The sequence below is a fragment of the Teleopsis dalmanni genome, chromosome 1, assembly GCF_002237135.1.
Source record: "Teleopsis dalmanni isolate 2A chromosome 1, ASM223713v2, whole genome shotgun sequence".
NCBI lineage: Eukaryota > Metazoa > Arthropoda > Insecta > Diptera > Diopsidae > Teleopsis > Teleopsis dalmanni.
The window spans coordinates 170,877,543-170,896,103 of NC_051846.1; the positions used below are offsets into that span (position 1 = coordinate 170,877,543).

Sequence of the window (18,561 nt, forward strand, 5' to 3'; positions counted from 1 at the left end):
ACGGCATAGTATTTCTTTTAATATGACCATATGGTGTTTAAATGAACTACCAGTAACAATTATATCATCAAGATAAGTAAATGCATGAGGTTCAAGATCTGCTCCAATGACTTGATTTAAAGCACGTTGAAACGTTACTGGTGCAGACTTTAGCCCATATGGCATGATTCGCCAGTGAAATAAACCACGATTTGGTACTTCGAACGCTGTATATTTTTTACTGTCTTCATCCAACGGTATTTGATAGTGTCCATCTTTTAAATTGACAGTACTGATAAATTTTGCGTTACTCAGGCGATTAAGAGTGTTTTGAACACGTGGAAGAGCATACTGTTCTTTTATGCTATGTGCATTCAATTCCCGATAGTCAACTACGAATCTCCATTTTTCGTTTCTCGTTTTGAGGAACACTATTGGGGCGCTGTATGAGCTATTAGATGGTTCAATCCATCCTTTTGCAATGAGATATTCCAATTGATCATCAATGACCTTTAGCATGTATGTGTTTATTGGAAAGGCTTTCTGCTTAATTGGCTGTTCATCTTTCATTACAATTCTATGTGTGGTAATGTTAATTAAACCTGTTATTGTCTTGAACTTTGCTAGTTCATTATCTACAAACTGTTGTGCAACAACCATTTCGTCTTCGTCTAATATATTTGTTGAAACATTGCTTAAATTTTCTGTAGATGAGTCGTCAAGTGTGATGCTGGCTTCTCCCAAAGTAATGGTTGTTCTGATGGATTTGAGAAAGTCCAGTCCCAATATAACCTCATCGATAATATGAGGTAATATCAAAAAGGCTCCTTTGACTGTCTCATGACCTAACTGAATGGAAACTGAACTAATTGCCTTGTTAATAAATATCGAAGTGCCGTCTGCCATTTTTACTTGCGTCGTTTTAACTTTTTGCTGCTTATAAATACCCACCTTATTAGCCAGAGTATGACTTATAAAGTTGTTCGAAGCTCCCGTTTCTAATGTTGCATTAAGTGTGTGACCATTGATCTGGATTTGCACTATGAGTCGCTCATCAGCTATTTGAATAGCTGAAGAAGAAGAGTAGGCATTCTTTTTAGAATTTCTAATTTTTGGGTCATTCAATAACATCATGTGCTTACGATCTTGTCGTGGTGGATGATGCATGAATTTATATTATTTTAATATAGTTTATCTTTGGTTAAGAATTTCAGATGTTAATTTGACAGCCTGTAAGAAAAATTTAAAGAAAATTGCATCGTTTGAATTTTTATATTGAAAAACTGTTTTAGATGTAATATAAACCACTTCCTTAGAAACTAGTTTGTCGATATATATATATGTATGATTCTATTAATAGCATTTATTAAATATTTTTTACTTACATTTGCTGTCAATAATATTTTGTGTTGATTTAATGCCGCTTCGTTCAAACTCTAGACATAAACATTTCGCTAAATGGGAGCTTAATGTATTTCAAACTGTTCGCGCAATATTCATATGATTCCGGATACGCGCACTTGGGTTCAGGCATGTATTTTCAATACAGTTTCCGAGCAGGGTTGCCATTATATATTCTACTGTGTATATGGTATTATAATAAGTCTGTTCCACGAGCTACTCCTAGTAAAACTCAAGTAAAACACAAATAAAGTGCCACAGATTTTTTACACTGGTTTTCATGGAACAGTTTTGTGTAAAGTCTGGTAAGAACACCAGTGCCGCGCAAATAAACAATACAAAAATAAACAATACCAAAACAGCTTATTCACACAACACACAAATTTTACTTGAAGTAAAATGTACGAGTAAAGTCTGTGTAGCATTTTCAAATTTCGACAGGGATGTTAGATGATCTCATATACTCAAAGCATAGCACGAGTAGCTCGTGGAACAAACAGCGGTCATTAACAATAATAACTATTATTATAAAAATAATAATTATCAACATATTATTATTATATATATATATATATATATAATAGTTTTTATGTAAAATTAAATATGTCGGAAATGTAAGCAATCAAATATGAATTTTATGGAAAAAATGGCTCTTTTCCAATCTTTGAACCGATCTGGGAGATGCCGCGGAAAATTCTTCGATCTTCGAAAATTAATGGCACCCTAATGGACATACCTACTACCCTTTGCTGGACTGCACAACCGTAGCGAGTACAAATGTATAAATTATATACTCTTCCTAATATTTTATTCCTTGTTTTATGTGTTAAAGGAATTCAGTCTTCGAAATGTTAAACCCTCATTTTCTTTTATCGTTTATTTGTAGAATGGAATTTATAAAACTAGTACCAAATTGGTAATATGAAAAGTTTTCTCCACTCCTTTATTCAAATGTAGTTACTTTGAGTTGAGTTATTATATTTCAGTTACATTAAATGTATGCTGCTAGGTATAAACAATTTTTGAAACAATACAGATACTTTCCTTTAAACAAAATTTACAGTCTGACTTTAATACAACAGTTGCTTTTTGACACAGAACAAAATCATATTTTATTTTTTCTAATAATATAGATAGTGAACTTATTTTACTACATTAAAATTAAACGTAAAATTTTCACAATGCTTAAATAAATATATAATTGTATAGAAACTTCAAATAAATTATGTTTTATAAAACGCTAATTTAATAACTATCCTTGCGTTTTATTATTTAAGTTGAAATTAGCCAAAAGCGGAAGCGCATCACTTTTGCTACGTTTAGGTAACGTTGCTGTACGCAAGTATGGATTATCAATATTAGGATTCTCCATAATGGCTTTATGTACTGTTGATGTTGGTTTACTTGCATCAGGTTTTGGCTCCTGTTCATTCTTTATTTCACCATCGCCATCAAATTCATTTCCACTTTCATTTTCATCATTGTCATCTTAATAAATTTAATAATTACTAATTAAAAATGTTACATTAACTTATTAAATATTTACCTTTAGTGGTTACATCTTCTGTTCTATTTGCTACCAAATAGTGATATTCCAATTCTTCAAAATCAAATACTTGATCAGTTGGATTTAAAGCAGACAAATATGGTGGAAATGAAGGTTTGCAAGCTATTACTGTTTATAACAAAGCAGAATAGAATTAAAGTAATTAACTTGAGAATTATATATACTTACAAGGAAACATATTGTCTTCGGTATCAAATAAACTATGTGTTTCAGATGTTTTTGATAAAAACTTCGTTAACGCTTTTTCTATATCTCTTTTTTGAGTGGCGGCTTTTTCTCGTATAGCTTCATATTCAGTTACTGGTTGTTTATGTGTCTACAAGTAAACGAAGAGAAGTAATTAATAATTGTTTTTGTTTATGTATATATGATGAAATAATTTACTGGTGTTCTAATATAAGCGTGTGGATCAGGAAAAACAGGCAAAAAGCTAGATACGTGTGGTGGATGATTTGCCTTATTACCAGCTTGCAATAAACTGAGTGATTTTTGTTGTGACGCCTGTGCAGGCATTGGGATTAATAGACGATTTTCTCGCTTCGCATATTCTGCAATACCTCGTATTTGAATTCCTAGATTGATTAGTCCCATAATAACATCATTCACGACGGGCGTTGTACGGCCTGATAACTCACAAAAACTTCGTGTCGTTTGTCCTATCGACATTATTGCTAGTAATACAATAAATTATATTAATATGTTTTTAGTTAATAAATAGATTTATATTTATAGTAAATGCACATACTCGATTGGAGTATTTCAGTAATTGTCTCGATGCATTCTTTATCAGCCGATTCGAATCCTTTTTCATACAAAATTTGGGCCACTGCCGTACTAAGAATTTTTCTTGCAACATGGTTGATAGGTAAAATAGATTCCGGCTTTTCCATTTAAAATCAAGTTTATTACAAAAATTTGTTTACTCAAATGAAATGTTTACTACTAATGCATTCACTAATAATTTTTTGTAGATAATAGGGTTTCCGTGTCAAATAATAAAATAACGTACGTATGCGTCATGTGTCAAACGTAATGCGATGCCTGAAACGTAATGTAATGTGTCAAACGTAGTGTGATGTGTTGTTCACTTCGACACATTTTTTATTTTTAACACGATTATTGTTATTTGGTTAAAATCTAAATTGTTTCAGTAACGAACTCAATTTTGTAGTAAATTAAAGTTACACATCAATAACATAAATTTTTGAAACTAATTGATTCAAGCTACGAATCAAAACACTCACCAAAAACAAATATATGTGCTTACAATTTTCACACAATAAAGATAACAACAGAACAGCTGGCTATTCATTTCTCTGCAGTCGAACAAAAGAAATATATCTCTGTGAACACCATTTTCACTAATATTCAGTAAACATACTTAATGCGTCGTTCTGAAAAGCACTTAGGGTCACGTTATGGCAATCATAACATTTTAAAAAAATTAATTTTATTTGTATTCTTTATACTATGTTAACATTGTGAAGTTAATAGTGGATTATAGCAATCACGAAGATTAAATGATTGAATGATTTCAAGTGCACGAATACCTTGGTGCTCATATATTACTCTAACTAGTTAGTGATTGCGCTCATTAGTAAAAAAGTCAAACCACGTCAAGACTGCAAATGAAAAAAAATATGATGTAACACATACACAAACACTAGGGTACAGTCACTTACGTATAACTTGTCCAAGTGCAATCTATTAATTACTTAGTGTACATAAAATGTTAAATATACGTATAGAAAGGTAAGAATTCATTCTAAAATGTAATTATAAAAATTTAATATTAGATATAATTAATATTTCCACAATCTCTGTGTTGAAAAAAATATGTTAATAAAATAAATAAAATCCTCGTCAGACATGCTAGAAACACTTTTTCTACTCATTTATTATTAATAAATTTTTTAAAATATTTTAATAAAACAAATATAATATCAAACGTATAGTTCAGACACACCTTAATTTAATTTTAATTTAAAAAATCTTAAACATCTTCGTTTTAGCTAAATTAAGTTGTTTTTTCCATACAAAATTCAGTTTTAAGGTTAGAACGAAATTAAGGAAAACGACCTTAATTTCGTTGAAATGAAGGTTGAAATTAAGGGATTTCAAATGCAACTATGCGTAAGATAAATTATAAGCAAAAGATAAACTTTAGATAACGAAAAAGTAATATTATTTTTAAAATAAATGTCTATGACAGTGACAAATGCAAATATACCTAATATGGTCTGCTTAATCGTTTAGTGTAAACATAGAAGTTGTGCTGTTAAATAAATAATCAGTTTTAGTTTTAACTGCTTAAAAAGTAAATCAATATAGTAACCTATAATCTTTATTTTAAATATTTTCTTTTGAGATATACATTTATCAAAAAAAAAACATTAATAATTTAGTAACGTAACTAATTGAAATAACGTTTCATTGTAATTATTTTAATTCTCGTAACAAAACCTTTTTCAAACGTATTAAGATATACTAGGAACGTAGCTGAAATGCAACTCTGTCATATATAAAATGGCAGCACCGTCAATTACTGCAAAAGTTTGACAACTTAACAAGTCGAGAAAAATGCTCTATTTAAGCGTTGTCGCATAATTGTGTACTAATGAAATAAATAAGAATTAAATACATTTAACAATAATTTAAGCATTAAATTACAATTGTGATTAATTTTTATGTGCAAGTGTTAACAACAGAATCATTTATTTTACGCAAACTCCTTTGGTAAGTGTTATATTTTGTTTTGTATACGCTTTTATATTTTGATTGCTTCTTGCGACTGTGTATGCTTTTTTCATTTCCCGCGATTATTCGCGCGGCATTTATAAACTTTCTCTTTCTATTAAAGTAGTAAATGTTTATAAAAAAAGTGTTCACACAATTGAGAATGAATAATTTGTAATTATTTATGAACAGTTAAATAGAAAGAAAATATTTTTTAAGCCGCGGAGAATGTAGCCCGCCATTTATATATTTTGGCGCATTTCTGCAACAACAATAGAATCAGTATCTGATATAGTAATTGCATAAATTATACGGTATATTAAAGTGCAATACTAAATAAAATAGTGAAATAACGGACACGATTAAGAAACATATTTTTTCAAGGACAGAATGGCATAATATATATGACCAACAAACCATGCATTGCAGCTTCATCAAATGTTTGAAGGATACAAAAACAACAATGCCGTGTAATAATTAGAAAACTTACTTATAAAATTGTTAACAAATTAATTATTACAGTTGAAGTATTAAAATTAAATATATATTAAAAATATGATAGGATTAAAATAATTTACACCGCCCAAATAATCTACTTCATGAAAGTGTGTTTTTATTGAGTACTGATTAGGAATATATATCTCTAAAATTTTCTGACCAACAGCTTCTATATTTACCTTCTATTTGTTATGGTAACACGTATGAATCTAAATGTAGTAGACCCGTCTGGACACGGGGTAATGTTCAATTTAAACCGCACCTGCCCCATCCACCCCGTATTCTCATTAAAGGAATTACAAAAACGTATACATGGGTTAAGATATGGTTAGGTAAAGTAGGTGGTGAAGAAAAGGAAGGAGTGTGGAAACGAGTGTGAAATATGGATGAATACGATTCTAATTGAAGTTAACCTGGTTTAAGACGGAATCAAAGATCAATTGGACTCAAGTTAGTGCGTACATTAGCACATGATAACAGATCAGCGACATCATAGGGGATAAAAATGTTGTTGGGGCACACATTACGAATTAACGCATTTATACGTGACAAATAACTTCCTGATGCAGCATGGGGCTATGCCCTAAACTCAATTAGGCTAAGGCAGTTGTTGCATGGAGAGGGCAAATTTCTGATCGAAAGATATTAGGCGATTGCCTTTTAAGAACTTTGTTACTATGCAACGGTGATCACGAGGAGGATAGTACATATGTGTGGAAGGCTGTAGGTCTATGTTTGTATTTAATCTCACTAATGTTAGCTCTATTGCTATTAGTGAAAAAAGAGTTCGAGTTTTTTCTAGGGTTCTATTATGTTATATACCTAAAAGATAAACATTTATTGTCAATAATATTATTATATGTTATTGTATTTTGTAGATTTTATAAAAATTTAATAATATTTTAAAAACATTTAATATCAGATTATCAATTTCAAATTAGTGATTATCACTATTAATTAAAATTAATAGAGCATCGCGCTATTAGCTATATTACTTAAAATCTCTAATCAGCAAAACTCTCACTTTTTAAAAAATTATATATATAACAGTATTTCCATTCACTAATTAAATTATAACAATTCTAGCATGAAATAATCTTATCTTAAAATGCACATTTGAAACTACTTAGAAGTAGATTTAGGAAAAGGGGACAGGGGACAGGACAGGGCGTTGATATAATGCTTTAATAGATAAGGATAGATTGTCTCTGCACGCTCAGATATATATTTAATTTTATAATAAAATAAAAGAGGAAATACACAATTTTTTTAAGGTATAATCGTATGTTAATATGTTCAGCTATATATGTAAATAAATAAAATATTATTAGAAGGGGTGTTAATTTATTTTTTTAAGTATTAGAATATATCAAGATGTTTGTAAGTATAATTATAATAAGACATCGGGGTGGCTGTTCATTCCTAATGACGCTATGGCTAGTAGAGCCCACTCTCCTAGATGCATTCGTCGATCCCTTTTTTCCTACTATTGATATATTGACACCTTTTGCAATGGAGCCAACAGCAGTGGACTTATAACCCTCCACACAGATGCAGTATCCTCTTTCAGACCAAGATTGCCACACAACAAGGTTCCTAACAGGCCTCCGCCTAACATTTCTCTGAAAGAATTACGTCCCCTGTTTCCAGTTCCCCTGTGCAGCTAGAACAGTTCTAGCTCAATTGAGATCAGAATAGAGCCAAGTACTAAACAGTTACTTGTCACGTATAAACACATGTATTCCTAACGTGTGTCCTCCATCTAATTAATTTTTGGTTCCACCCCATTGAAGTGATTTGGTTTCTCCGTCTGGACCCGGGTTTATGTTCAGTTTAAATCTCATCCTCCTCTACCACCCCTATCCTCTTCCCCACCCATGTTATCGTCTTGTATATCCTTTCATATTATGTGTTTACAGGTCCTAGCGGGTTACAACAACATCATAAGTTCCTAACCAGATATGTCTATGTTTTCAAGTGCTGTAATTAATTAGGATTATTATTTTAAGTCAACAAATTTGATTTTTGTTTAATTATAAACAAAAAATATTTAGATTAAAATTTGATTTATTCTTATATAAAATTAAACACTGTATATTTTGTTTAGTTTCCCTGAAAATGACTATCGAAGATAGTCGAAATATTGGAAAAATATTTCAATGAAATAAAAATCGTTTTTAAATATAAATAATAAATTGTAGTTTTTTTATTTCTATTTAAATTGACCAATTACTCCGTTTCAGCACTGCCACATTCTTTATTATATTGAAATATGTTCAAAATAACTGGTGAAAGTAGTCAGACTGCAACTAATAAGATGGCAGTATCAAGTACAGCAGTACAATCAACACAGCAGATTCCGAGTGGTGCAGGTATTGGGTCTGCTATTATATTTTCTTCACAAGAGTTGGCTGTGGAGAATGTAATGCCTGGCATTTATTTGACGAAGAACTTCATAGCTTGGAATGAACAGAATCTCCGAACGCATGGTTTTACACATATTATTATAATTGACAAACACATACAGGAACTTTATTATCCATCGCCAGTTTTTAAGTTAATCACGCAGGAAGCAAATGTCAATTTCGATCCATATAATGATTCGGGCTTTGAATACTGCAGTTCATCATCGACTTCCTCATTAAGCTTTGGGAAAGAATTTGAAGCGATTGACTTAAATTTCGGTGAAAAATCTTACTTAACGACCGTCTTGCCAAACTGTTATCGTGCTGTTAAGTTTATTAATAAGGCACTCCAAAGAGGTGGTACTATTTTAGTTATAGATTGCAACGGCAGCGAACAGAAGTGTTTGACTATTATTGTAGCGTATTTAATGTATAAACATAATATAAGTTTCAGGTAAGATAAACTAAATATACTTTAGAAAACAAATTAATAAGAATATAATTTCATTTCTATACATAGTGCTGCTTTTTCGCGTTTAAAAGAATTTTATAATAAAGCTGATCTTGACCGATTTTACATAAGTCAATTGTACGAATATGAACCAATATTGCAAGTACAACGCGCTCAATCAAGAGGACAAAGCTGTTCACGCGAGTTACATTCTGCAATATTAAAACGTAAAAAAACTACTGATGAAGAAATCAACTATGACACAAATGAGTTTTTAGATTCATTTAATCCACTTTCTCATTTCAATCCAACAACAACCACAACAGCAACAACACGAACACAAACATTACTTGAAAAACTCAAACACATTGAGAAAAACAAAAAACAAGTCAGCAACATTGAATTACTCGGGCGACAACAATCAACTCAACAGCAGACGCCGCCAGAAGTAGTTATTAAAAAACAAGCAGAATTTCCAACCAATCAAATGATGTGGGATGAATATGCTATGGAGCAGTAGTTATATGAGTTTACTTCGTAAAAGAATTCTAATTTTTATTATGCATTATAAATATATTTAAGTAATTTTAGAAATTTAAGTATAAACATTTTTTAAGTAAAAAGCATATATATATATTTATTTATATATGCACTCAAATCGCAATCATAATATGCAAATAAATGAATTGACAAACTTCTGAACAAAAAGAGCCAAGACAGCAAGAGCCATTCTTGGTTGAATGGGAGATAATTTCTCATATAGATGGAATAATTTATACAAACTATTATTTAAAATGATGTAAATCAATTTTCTTTAATAAAGCATCTTTTTAAAGTTTACATCTTTTTGACAAATTATCTTTACCCGAATCAAAAGACTAAATTTTATTTTATTTTTTTATTTTTATAATAAATAATTTAGTAAATAATTGACATTTTAAATGAAGCACAAAAGACTGTAAAGAAATCGGTCAACTAACAAAAATGTATTTGCATTAAAAAATACTTTATTTCCATTTAGAAAAATAACAAATTAATGAACTTACTTTTTTTTAATGAATTAATTATATTAGCATAGATATTATTTATAGTTAGTTGTAAAGATATAATAAGGCTTGTAAACTTCAAAATTGACAAAACCAAAAATTATATATATTTTTAAATGATATGAATTTATTGTTATTAATCTAAGTTAAAACTGTAAAAGATAGTTTTTTATTTTAAACTTAATATGAATACAATTTACAAATAAAATGTAGTACTTCGAACTGCAATTGAAATGGAAACTGATATTTTTAACGTATTGAAAACTGGAATCGAATGGAATGTATAAAGGTTTATTTCGGTTTAGGAATGTGTAGCTTGATGCCTGCTCAATCAATCACATTTTTCAATTGTTCAAATATAAATTAAATTATTCTTCAATTGTTGTAAATTTCATGAAAGAAAGTTAAAAACTCAAAAATAGTTTTTATTTGTAAAATTTGCTTTTTTCCAAAATATAAGCACAATAATTTTAATTAAGATAAAAAACTTATTTGTAATATAAATATTGAACCAAAAAAAAAATTATTTTTTCTGAAAACAAATTTGGAACCAATATATTTTTATTATTCAAAATGGAACTCCAAAATATTGGGGTCGAAACCTTTTCAAATTGTATTAATAAAAAGTTATAAGTTAGGCAAGACTTGCTTGCTATACATAAGATCCGTTTATCGTCATTCAATAATACAGTTGTATTGAATTGCATACAGACTTACTTGAATACAAAATCTTCCTTTTGGAGAGAATAACATATCGTTATGTAGTAGAAAAATATATTTAGATTCCCGACCCAAGTCTGGGAATTGGTTTGCAATTCATTTCAAATTATAATGTAAATTATAATGTATAAATGTAGTAAGTTATAAATAAATTACTTACAATCTGAATGAACAATGTAAAATTGAGTCATATAGATTCTGCTTAAATGTAATTCTAAAGATTTTACTTTAACGAGATAAGGTATCTGTTCATCTGTGCTTGGTGGTGTCTAGAAGAGAATAACGAAAGGGTTCAATAAAAATGTTTTGAATTTACTTTTAAAAAAACACATGAAAAAATATTAAGGAGATAAACATATGCAGTACTGATTATGACTATCACTTACATTATTAGTTGAAATATATATATATTTTTGTATTAATTTATATTTACAATATAAACAGTAAATTGAACAAAATTAAGACTAAGACTTCTTTGTAATATTATAAATCTTAATTTGAACTTAAAGAAAAAAAAATATTGCCAAATCCAAGCATTTATTACAAACTTAAAATAATTTACTCTTTTACAGTTTTAACTAATTAATAAATTTAAATTTATATAAAAAACAAAGCAACAAAATAAATGTTTTAAAAACGTTTGATTTATAAACAAAAAATATTTTTAACGCTTAAGCATTTATAACAAATAATAATATATTAGGTATAATAATATATAATAATAATATATATAATATATTAGGTTCTCATATCTACAAAGTGTATAAGTCTATAAAGCGATTTAAGTTAAGGTTTAGTTAATGCTATGTAAATGAATGTTTTAAAATGAACGTATGATAAAAATCGAATGAATAAAAAAAGAATAGAAAACTATAGATAATAGTATTTAGAATTTTTAATTTATATATATTAAATTAGTTTAAAAAAAATCTTTAGGAATATGAATCCCATTTAGAAATTAAGTATAACATTTTAATAGACTTACATATAAATATATATATATATATATAAACATATATTTGTATAATAAAAGCATAAAACATAAAAATCACTTCGGAAAATAAAACTCATTAGTGTTAGTTTTTATAAAAAAAAAAAAGATAAAATAATTAATACTATATGATGAAACTATTTTTGCAAATTATATACTACTATAGATCCAATTTAGAGATATATATAAGATTAAGACGAATGAAAAGAATATGTCAAAAATGTAGCACAAAAAAAAAATCAAATTTATAATAAATCTATGATTTTTATGAAATGTGAAAAAAGTGTATATTAATTATTTTAAATTAGCACAATTCATTTCAGTTGAAATATTTAATTAAAATATAGATTTATTTGTGTATTAAAAAAATTTATTTTTTTATATAATAGATTTATTAATCCGACTTTAAAATATGGAGTCTAAATTCAAAAAACATTTTTTAAATCTAGCAGTTGCCTAGGGTAACTTTGAATATAGTATATAACACACTATTTTCCCATTCAAGTAGAAGGAAACCAAACTGAGAAGACTATAAACTCGGCTATGTCCCCTAATTTTAAAGGGAGATACCTCTGTTAGAGTTTTTAAGGAATTTGATTCGTCTCTTAGTCCATAATTGTCACTAGTATATATAGTGAAGTACTGTTTTCTCCACAGCCACAATCCTGACAATAGTTGTTGGAGGGTAGACCAATATTGTTTGTATGCCTTCTTTTATATGGAATAGCTTTTCAGAAAGGATACCGTAGCACTGAGTTGGTTTTGCTTGAACTAAAACAGTAGAACAGTGCGAATTTTATTAAATTTGAACCACGTTAATCTTGTAATCAGACAAGAAGAACCTACTTAGTTACCTAAGACTAATTATTTACAAAAAAAAATTCGAATATTTCCTAAGCCCACTGATGATTAGTATTTGGCAATACTCGAAAAACCGTTGAATGGTCAATTAAATTTCAATAAATTAAATAAATATTTGTCCTTGTCTTTTCTTTGCTATTCGAATCCGTCTAACATTTAAATAGTTTCTTTTCGCCATAAAGACGTGTCACTCTCGGCAACAAAAATTTAAACATTCCTAATTATTAACGTTTAAGAGCCAGTTTAGCTGTTCCAAGAGGAGTACCAATATCCGAGAAGTGAATATCGGGGAGTAGTGTGCCTACTTAAGCGAGTTATAATAATGTTTAACAGTTATCCAAGAAATCCAGTATTCTCGAATTATAAGGAGAAGCACTGTTAATGTTTACGATAAATTCAACTGAAACTTGGATGTCCGAGAAAATTGCAATAGTTCCAAAAACGGCCGGGTATCAAACCAAATGCCGTTCATCACACACTAAACGGATTTTACAACAGATCCCCAAGGGCTATAAGAATAACAATAGAAAATTTTTAGTATTTACATCACATACTTATGACGCAAGATGGATTTTACTGCATACAATATTGTCGTTGTCAGGACTACAAGCGACCCGAAAAAGCCTGACCTTACTCCGAAAGCTTTAAGTAGCACAAACAGTTTTTAAACAAGTTTCTCAGTCTAAATAAATTACAAAATAATCACCGGTTTCTTCACTGGACTTGCTGCTGTTAACTGCTAACTTCTTTTAAAAATTTGAACTAAAGAACATCGACAGCTGCACATTCTGTGACATGCAAAGTGATTTTTCCGCACTCTTCATTGAACCGAATGCGGTTTGGAATATGGAACCAAACGACATTGCAAGGATTGTCAACAAACTTAATTAGAAAAGGTTTGCTTAGAAATATATTTTTAGGAATAACAGAATAGATCTGATAGGTCGCAGTGTTTTATTGTTTCTTCTTATCATAATCTCTTATTTAATATTGTAGTGTATCATTATTCCTTCGAATAATAATAATAGTGTCTGCGATTGGAATTCATTAAAGAACAGTTAGGTTATTATTACAAAAGTGATTTAAATATCAACTCTAAAGAGTTTAAAAAGTTCAACTTTAATAAAATTAAAGGTTGGCAGCTTTCTAAATTGATGTGGCACTGGGCTTGAACATCTAGATGCTCATGAGAACATTTAACAAGCTAAACGACTGCTCTTAGAATCTATGTTTGACTAATATTACTAATGCTTTAAAAAATGGTTAGTTATGGTTAACTTTACTTTGAGTTCTATATTTTTACAAATAAAATGCATATATATCAATTCTTTACTTTAATACATTTTTTATTTTTGAAAAATTCTAATTTTACAATTAATTACTTATTGCTAAACATTAATACAATCACTAAAAATATAATAATTTTAAATTTTCGAGTATTCTATATATATTATAGTTTATTAACATTTAATGTTTTACTGGATTTTAGCAGGTATCTCAACGCAAACGATATCATCGCCATTTTGATCTTGTAATTCCCATTTCACTAAAACAGTAACCTATAAAATCACAAGTGATATAATTCAATTTTTCAGAAGCTTGAATTGTATAAAACTTACTTTTGGGTAAGATTTGAGTACAGGTAAAGAAGCGATGTATTCATATGTCTCATCTTTTTCCAAAGGACATTTTAATCCGCTATCAACACAAGCATCGGGATTCTGTAAATGGAATGGCATTTCCACACCCAAAACTTTGCCATGCACAACTGTTTTAATAGCAGTTACTTCCTCAGCTATATACGTTAGAGAAGTAGAATAATTAATATATAAAGGGATGTATTTATGACATGTAGAGATGTATGATAAAATATTTACCTAAAGAGAAGTCAATTGTAATGGATGCGGTGGTATTACGTTTAAGTATGCATTCGTTCTTTGTAGTATCGCAGTCGGACACTACGACTTTTGTAAACTTGCCAGTTTTGGAACCTACAAGTAAAACGGAAAATATATAATAAGAGAACAATTGTTATGTTTCAAATGTCTTCAATGTTTTTAATAGATGATAATACAATAATTTTATTATTAGTATTTTATTGCACCAAGTAAATTCTTAAAAAAGGAATTACAGATAAAAGATTTGTATTTATTGTAACTCGTCAAAAATATATTTCCTTAAGGTAATACATATCCTATAAATACGGTTATAAAAAGTTAATTATTTATTTAACCTAAACTTATTTAGGAGCAGGTTATTTTTGATTTCACAAGACGCCACATCAGATTTATGGTATATGTCTCACTTAAGAATGTAATGAAAGACATAGTTATATTACTAAGTATATCTAAAAATTGATAATTGCTAAAGTACCTCAGAATAACAATATTTTTTGATTTTAAAGAATGTTCTCTTTATCATAACATATCATGGTAATACCATACTATTACCATTACCATATATAATATATATAATTAATGGAACAATAAAATAATTAATTATATAGTATTATGAACTTTGATAGTTTTAATTAGTGTAACCATTATTACATTTATAGGTTAAGATCTTGTATAAACCAGTTTATTATAAACCTATAAATAATATATAGATATTATTTTATTTAAAAAATATATGATATTATTAAAGAAAGAAGTAAAAAAATTATATAAATCATAATTTTCTAATAACTAATATAAGAGCTTTATTGCTTTATAGATGAAATCAAATATAATATAAAGTGAAACACTGATGATTACTAATCAATATATTAATCATACTTTAAAACGAATTTATGTGATAATATAAATATGCCAGCTATCGTTTGTAGACCCCAAAATATATGAAAACACCATAAAATGTTGAAATTATATTGATATTGATAATAATTCCAGAAAATCTATATATGGCAAAGATCAAATAAACGTTAATTGTTAATAAATATATATGAAAACATATATATAAATAAATAAATAAAAATATATATAAATATATACATAAATATATATATAAATATATGTAAATGTAAATGCAATTAAATACAGTTTATAATATATATTTTCTGCATGTGTTATTCATCAATCAAGCGTAAGTTTCAGACAAAAAAAAATAGAATATGTATAAATATTGATAACCGATTTATTGAAAACTAAATCACTAGCTCCTATCAAATTAACAACGTCTGTCTTAAGTAATATCTTAAATGCACTGTTATAAGCAACCTATATATTCTGTTATTGAATCTCTATAAGCACTAGCTATGTAAAAATTATACTCCTTCAACTTTAAAATCATAAGTCACATAAGAAATTACCAATTCAAGTTGATAGAAATTAATCGGGTGTCTACCTTTATAAGTAAGATAATAGTATTACATTAACGATTGTAGTATATTCATTTTTTACCTTAAAAAAATGTGGACAGTAGATTGAATGCTATAAAATTTTTTAGTAGACAGAACTCTTTCCATTTATGACCCCAATGCCAACACGTTCTATGATACTTGCTACGATAGACTAACAATTTTCAATATATGGTCGGGCAGATTTTTATAATTAAACATTGAGAAAGACCACAAAGATAATAAGAAGATAATGTTTATGAGGACTCTTAAGGACAGATAGAATGAACAGAAGCAAGTTTTAAAATTAAAATAATATATTTATATTTAATAATATTTTAAACAAACCAAGTTATAGTAAACTAAAAGAAAATATAGTATATATTATAAATGGTAATAAATTAATTTTATATATCTATATGACAATATTTTATCACCAGGAATAATAAATAAAAATTTACAAGATCTACGCCGAATTCTTAAAACTTAAGCATATTGAGAAATGGTGTTTTGAATAATGAACTATTAAATATCCGATAATCTCAGTAATTTAAATAAAATGTATTTTATTAAATATTATAAATATGTATATATAAATGTATTCCTTCAATTCATTTCAAAGCGGTTGCAGTCTCTCAATTGTCGTTGGCTACGTGCGATGGTAGTGGCAATATATAACGGCGTAACGACACATTAAAGTTTAATCTCATGAAAAATTTGGATTTTACAAACATGTTATATATATACATCTACATATATAACAGGGCTGTCCAAAGAATGATCCGCTGTTTTTGTCAAAAACAACTACGAACGCATTTGTTTCTTTCTACGACCCTCTAATCTGTACAGTGATTTATAATGGCCCGTGATCTTTTCTGGTCTGTTCAGTCCTGATATATAACATGTATATTCATATTTTGTACGTTATATAAACATATATATATACTTGAATAGACAAGCTTTATAATTTTTAACTTGTAAAGACTTTAAATTCTAAAAATATATAAGCCATAAATGTGGTATTTTAAAGCATAATTACTTTTATTCATAAGACTTGTATATATCTAATATAAATAAATACTTATTAAAAAATATATAATATATGAGAACAACACTAAGGCCGTATGCGAGTTCGAGTAAATTGATGGTAAATTGAGGAAAATTGTAAATTATGTCGGTATGGCACCGAATGTTGGTATTTACCAGAATTTCGAGTAGGGTAAATTAGATAAAAAATAGGTTAATTAGGTGTTACCATTTTGAAAATTTTATAAGATGTTTAATAAATAAATTTGAAAACTTTTAACCAAAAGTAATAAATAATAAAATAAATAAATAAATATTTACATAAATGCAGTGCAAAAAATCCCTAGGAAATTTTAATTTACTTGAACTCGCACACGGCCTAAATACACAAAGCGTTTTATTTTACTTTGCTTAAAAATAAAACACCCGACGTTTTATTTTACTTTGCTTAAAAATAAAACACCCGACTTGCAACTTATATTTGATTTATCAAAAATAAGTTGCACAGAAGGCGTTTCAAAGATTGATTATCTCAATTATCTTAAAAGATAATCACATTTATCTATAGTTTTCTATTAAAGGTATATCAATATTACAGAATATCTATTAATTAATATTATATTTATATATATAAAATAAATATAAAAAAATATATATAATAAATATAAATACATATATTTAATATATATATATAATATATATATTTATATATATATAATAATAATATATATATTTATATATGCGCTAAATTTTATCACAAAGTACATTTTTTTTATTTATTTGTAATATAATATATTTGTATATTTTTTTTCTCTTTAAAAAACCATTATTCATATTATAATATAGGAAATATTATTCATAATACAAAATGTTATTCAGCAGTTTTATTTTATTGCTCGAATCAATTAGTCACAAGTTTACATTTACAGAACCTTGACTTAAATTTGCTAAAAATGTCTTAATTAAATTTTTTCTTTATTATCTGTAAAGTCATGTATATTTTTTCCGCAGACACAACTGATTTGATTTAATTAAATTAAATTGATCCGCACAAAATTAGATTTACCAAACAAAGCGAATCCTCATACACAATCACACACGCACACATACACACTTGTAGACCTAAGGGTAGTTAAACTCAGTTTAAAAAAAATTCTATATGTTTACCGCAATCCGTAAATTGTAATCCATAAGTGAAATTTTGATAAGCACTAAATAAAATTGCTAAAATGAAATAAATTTGCTTCATTCTGATATAAGTTTCAATTTTTTCGCAAATGTTGACGAGCACCGAACCGCACTTGAGGGCTGCTAAGAGACTAATGAGAGAACACTGTTTATTTTAAAATAAATTTGTTGATAAAGGAACTAATTTTTTTTCTTTGAACGATATCGGTCGTCAGCAAAAAGATAATATATTCTGTCATTCACATATAACTGCAGAATTTGTATTTTTCGCTCAAATTACTCAAATAATTTACTTGCTAGTGTACATTTTGAGTCAATAATAATGTTTAGATATTTTTATTTAATTTAAAGTTTT

The 18,561-nt window shown here is 27.8% G+C and overlaps 3 protein-coding genes across 4 annotated transcripts; 1 reads left to right on the forward strand and 2 right to left on the reverse strand.

The window, feature by feature from the left end:
* Window positions 1–2,603: 2,603 nt before the first annotated feature.
* LOC119670340 (transcription initiation factor TFIID subunit 8) lies at window positions 2,604–3,913 on the reverse strand. Its single transcript, XM_038080569.1, has 5 exons — window positions 3,693–3,913; window positions 3,332–3,618; window positions 3,116–3,263; window positions 2,927–3,055; window positions 2,604–2,868 (listed from the first exon to the last, which is right to left on the reverse strand). The coding sequence occupies exons 1-5, from the start codon at window positions 3,835–3,837 to the stop codon at window positions 2,633–2,635; spliced, it is 945 nt and encodes a 314-aa protein (XP_037936497.1). The 5' UTR covers window positions 3,838–3,913; the 3' UTR covers window positions 2,604–2,632.
* A 1,414-nt stretch (window positions 3,914–5,327) lies between these two features.
* On the forward strand, window positions 5,328–9,636 carry LOC119670116. 2 transcript variants are annotated; one of them, XM_038080242.1, is made up of 3 exons: window positions 5,328–5,683; window positions 8,415–9,040; window positions 9,107–9,636. In XM_038080242.1, the coding sequence occupies exons 2-3, from the start codon at window positions 8,454–8,456 to the stop codon at window positions 9,555–9,557; spliced, it is 1,038 nt and encodes a 345-aa protein (XP_037936170.1). In that variant the 5' UTR covers window positions 5,328–5,683; window positions 8,415–8,453; the 3' UTR covers window positions 9,558–9,636. The 2 variants fall into 2 exon arrangements, with proteins under 2 accessions (XP_037936170.1, XP_037936169.1); XM_038080241.1 differs by having other exon boundaries at window positions 5,329–5,683; window positions 8,425–9,040.
* A 4,418-nt stretch (window positions 9,637–14,054) lies between these two features.
* Window positions 14,055–18,364, reverse strand: LOC119670117 (NPC intracellular cholesterol transporter 2 homolog a). The gene is made up of 4 exons (XM_038080243.1): window positions 18,186–18,364; window positions 14,533–14,646; window positions 14,275–14,450; window positions 14,055–14,214 (listed from the first exon to the last, which is right to left on the reverse strand). Exons 1-4 carry the CDS (start codon window positions 18,265–18,267, stop codon window positions 14,131–14,133), a joined length of 456 nt encoding a protein of 151 aa, XP_037936171.1. The 5' UTR covers window positions 18,268–18,364; the 3' UTR covers window positions 14,055–14,130.
* Window positions 18,365–18,561: the final 197 nt, after the last annotated feature.

Bases quoted from the DNA above. Each gene is read 5' to 3' on its own strand.
- LOC119670340 (XM_038080569.1), bottom strand. From the start codon at position 3,837: ATGGAAAAGCCGGAATCTATTTTACCTATCAACCATGTTGCAAGAAAA. The intron at 3,619-3,692 runs GTATGTGCATTT...TTGTATTACTAG, and splicing joins TACTGAAATACTCCAATCGA to CAATAATGTCGATAGGACAA. The intron at 3,264-3,331 runs GTAAATTATTTC...GTTTACTTGTAG, and splicing joins ACGCTTATATTAGAACACCA to ACACATAAACAACCAGTAAC.
- LOC119670116 (XM_038080242.1), top strand. From the start codon at position 8,454: ATGTTCAAAATAACTGGTGAAAGTAGTCAGACTGCAACTAATAAGATG. The intron at 9,041-9,106 runs GTAAGATAAACT...TTCTATACATAG, and splicing joins AAACATAATATAAGTTTCAG to TGCTGCTTTTTCGCGTTTAA.
- LOC119670117 (XM_038080243.1), bottom strand. From the start codon at position 18,267: ATGAAGCAAATTTATTTCATTTTAGCAATTTTATTTAGTGCTTATCAA. The intron at 14,647-18,185 runs GTAAACATATAG...TTTTACTTGTAG, and splicing joins ATTACAATTTACGGATTGCG to GTTCCAAAACTGGCAAGTTT. The intron at 14,215-14,274 runs GTAAGTTTTATA...GTGATTTTATAG, and splicing joins TACTCAAATCTTACCCAAAA to GTTACTGTTTTAGTGAAATG.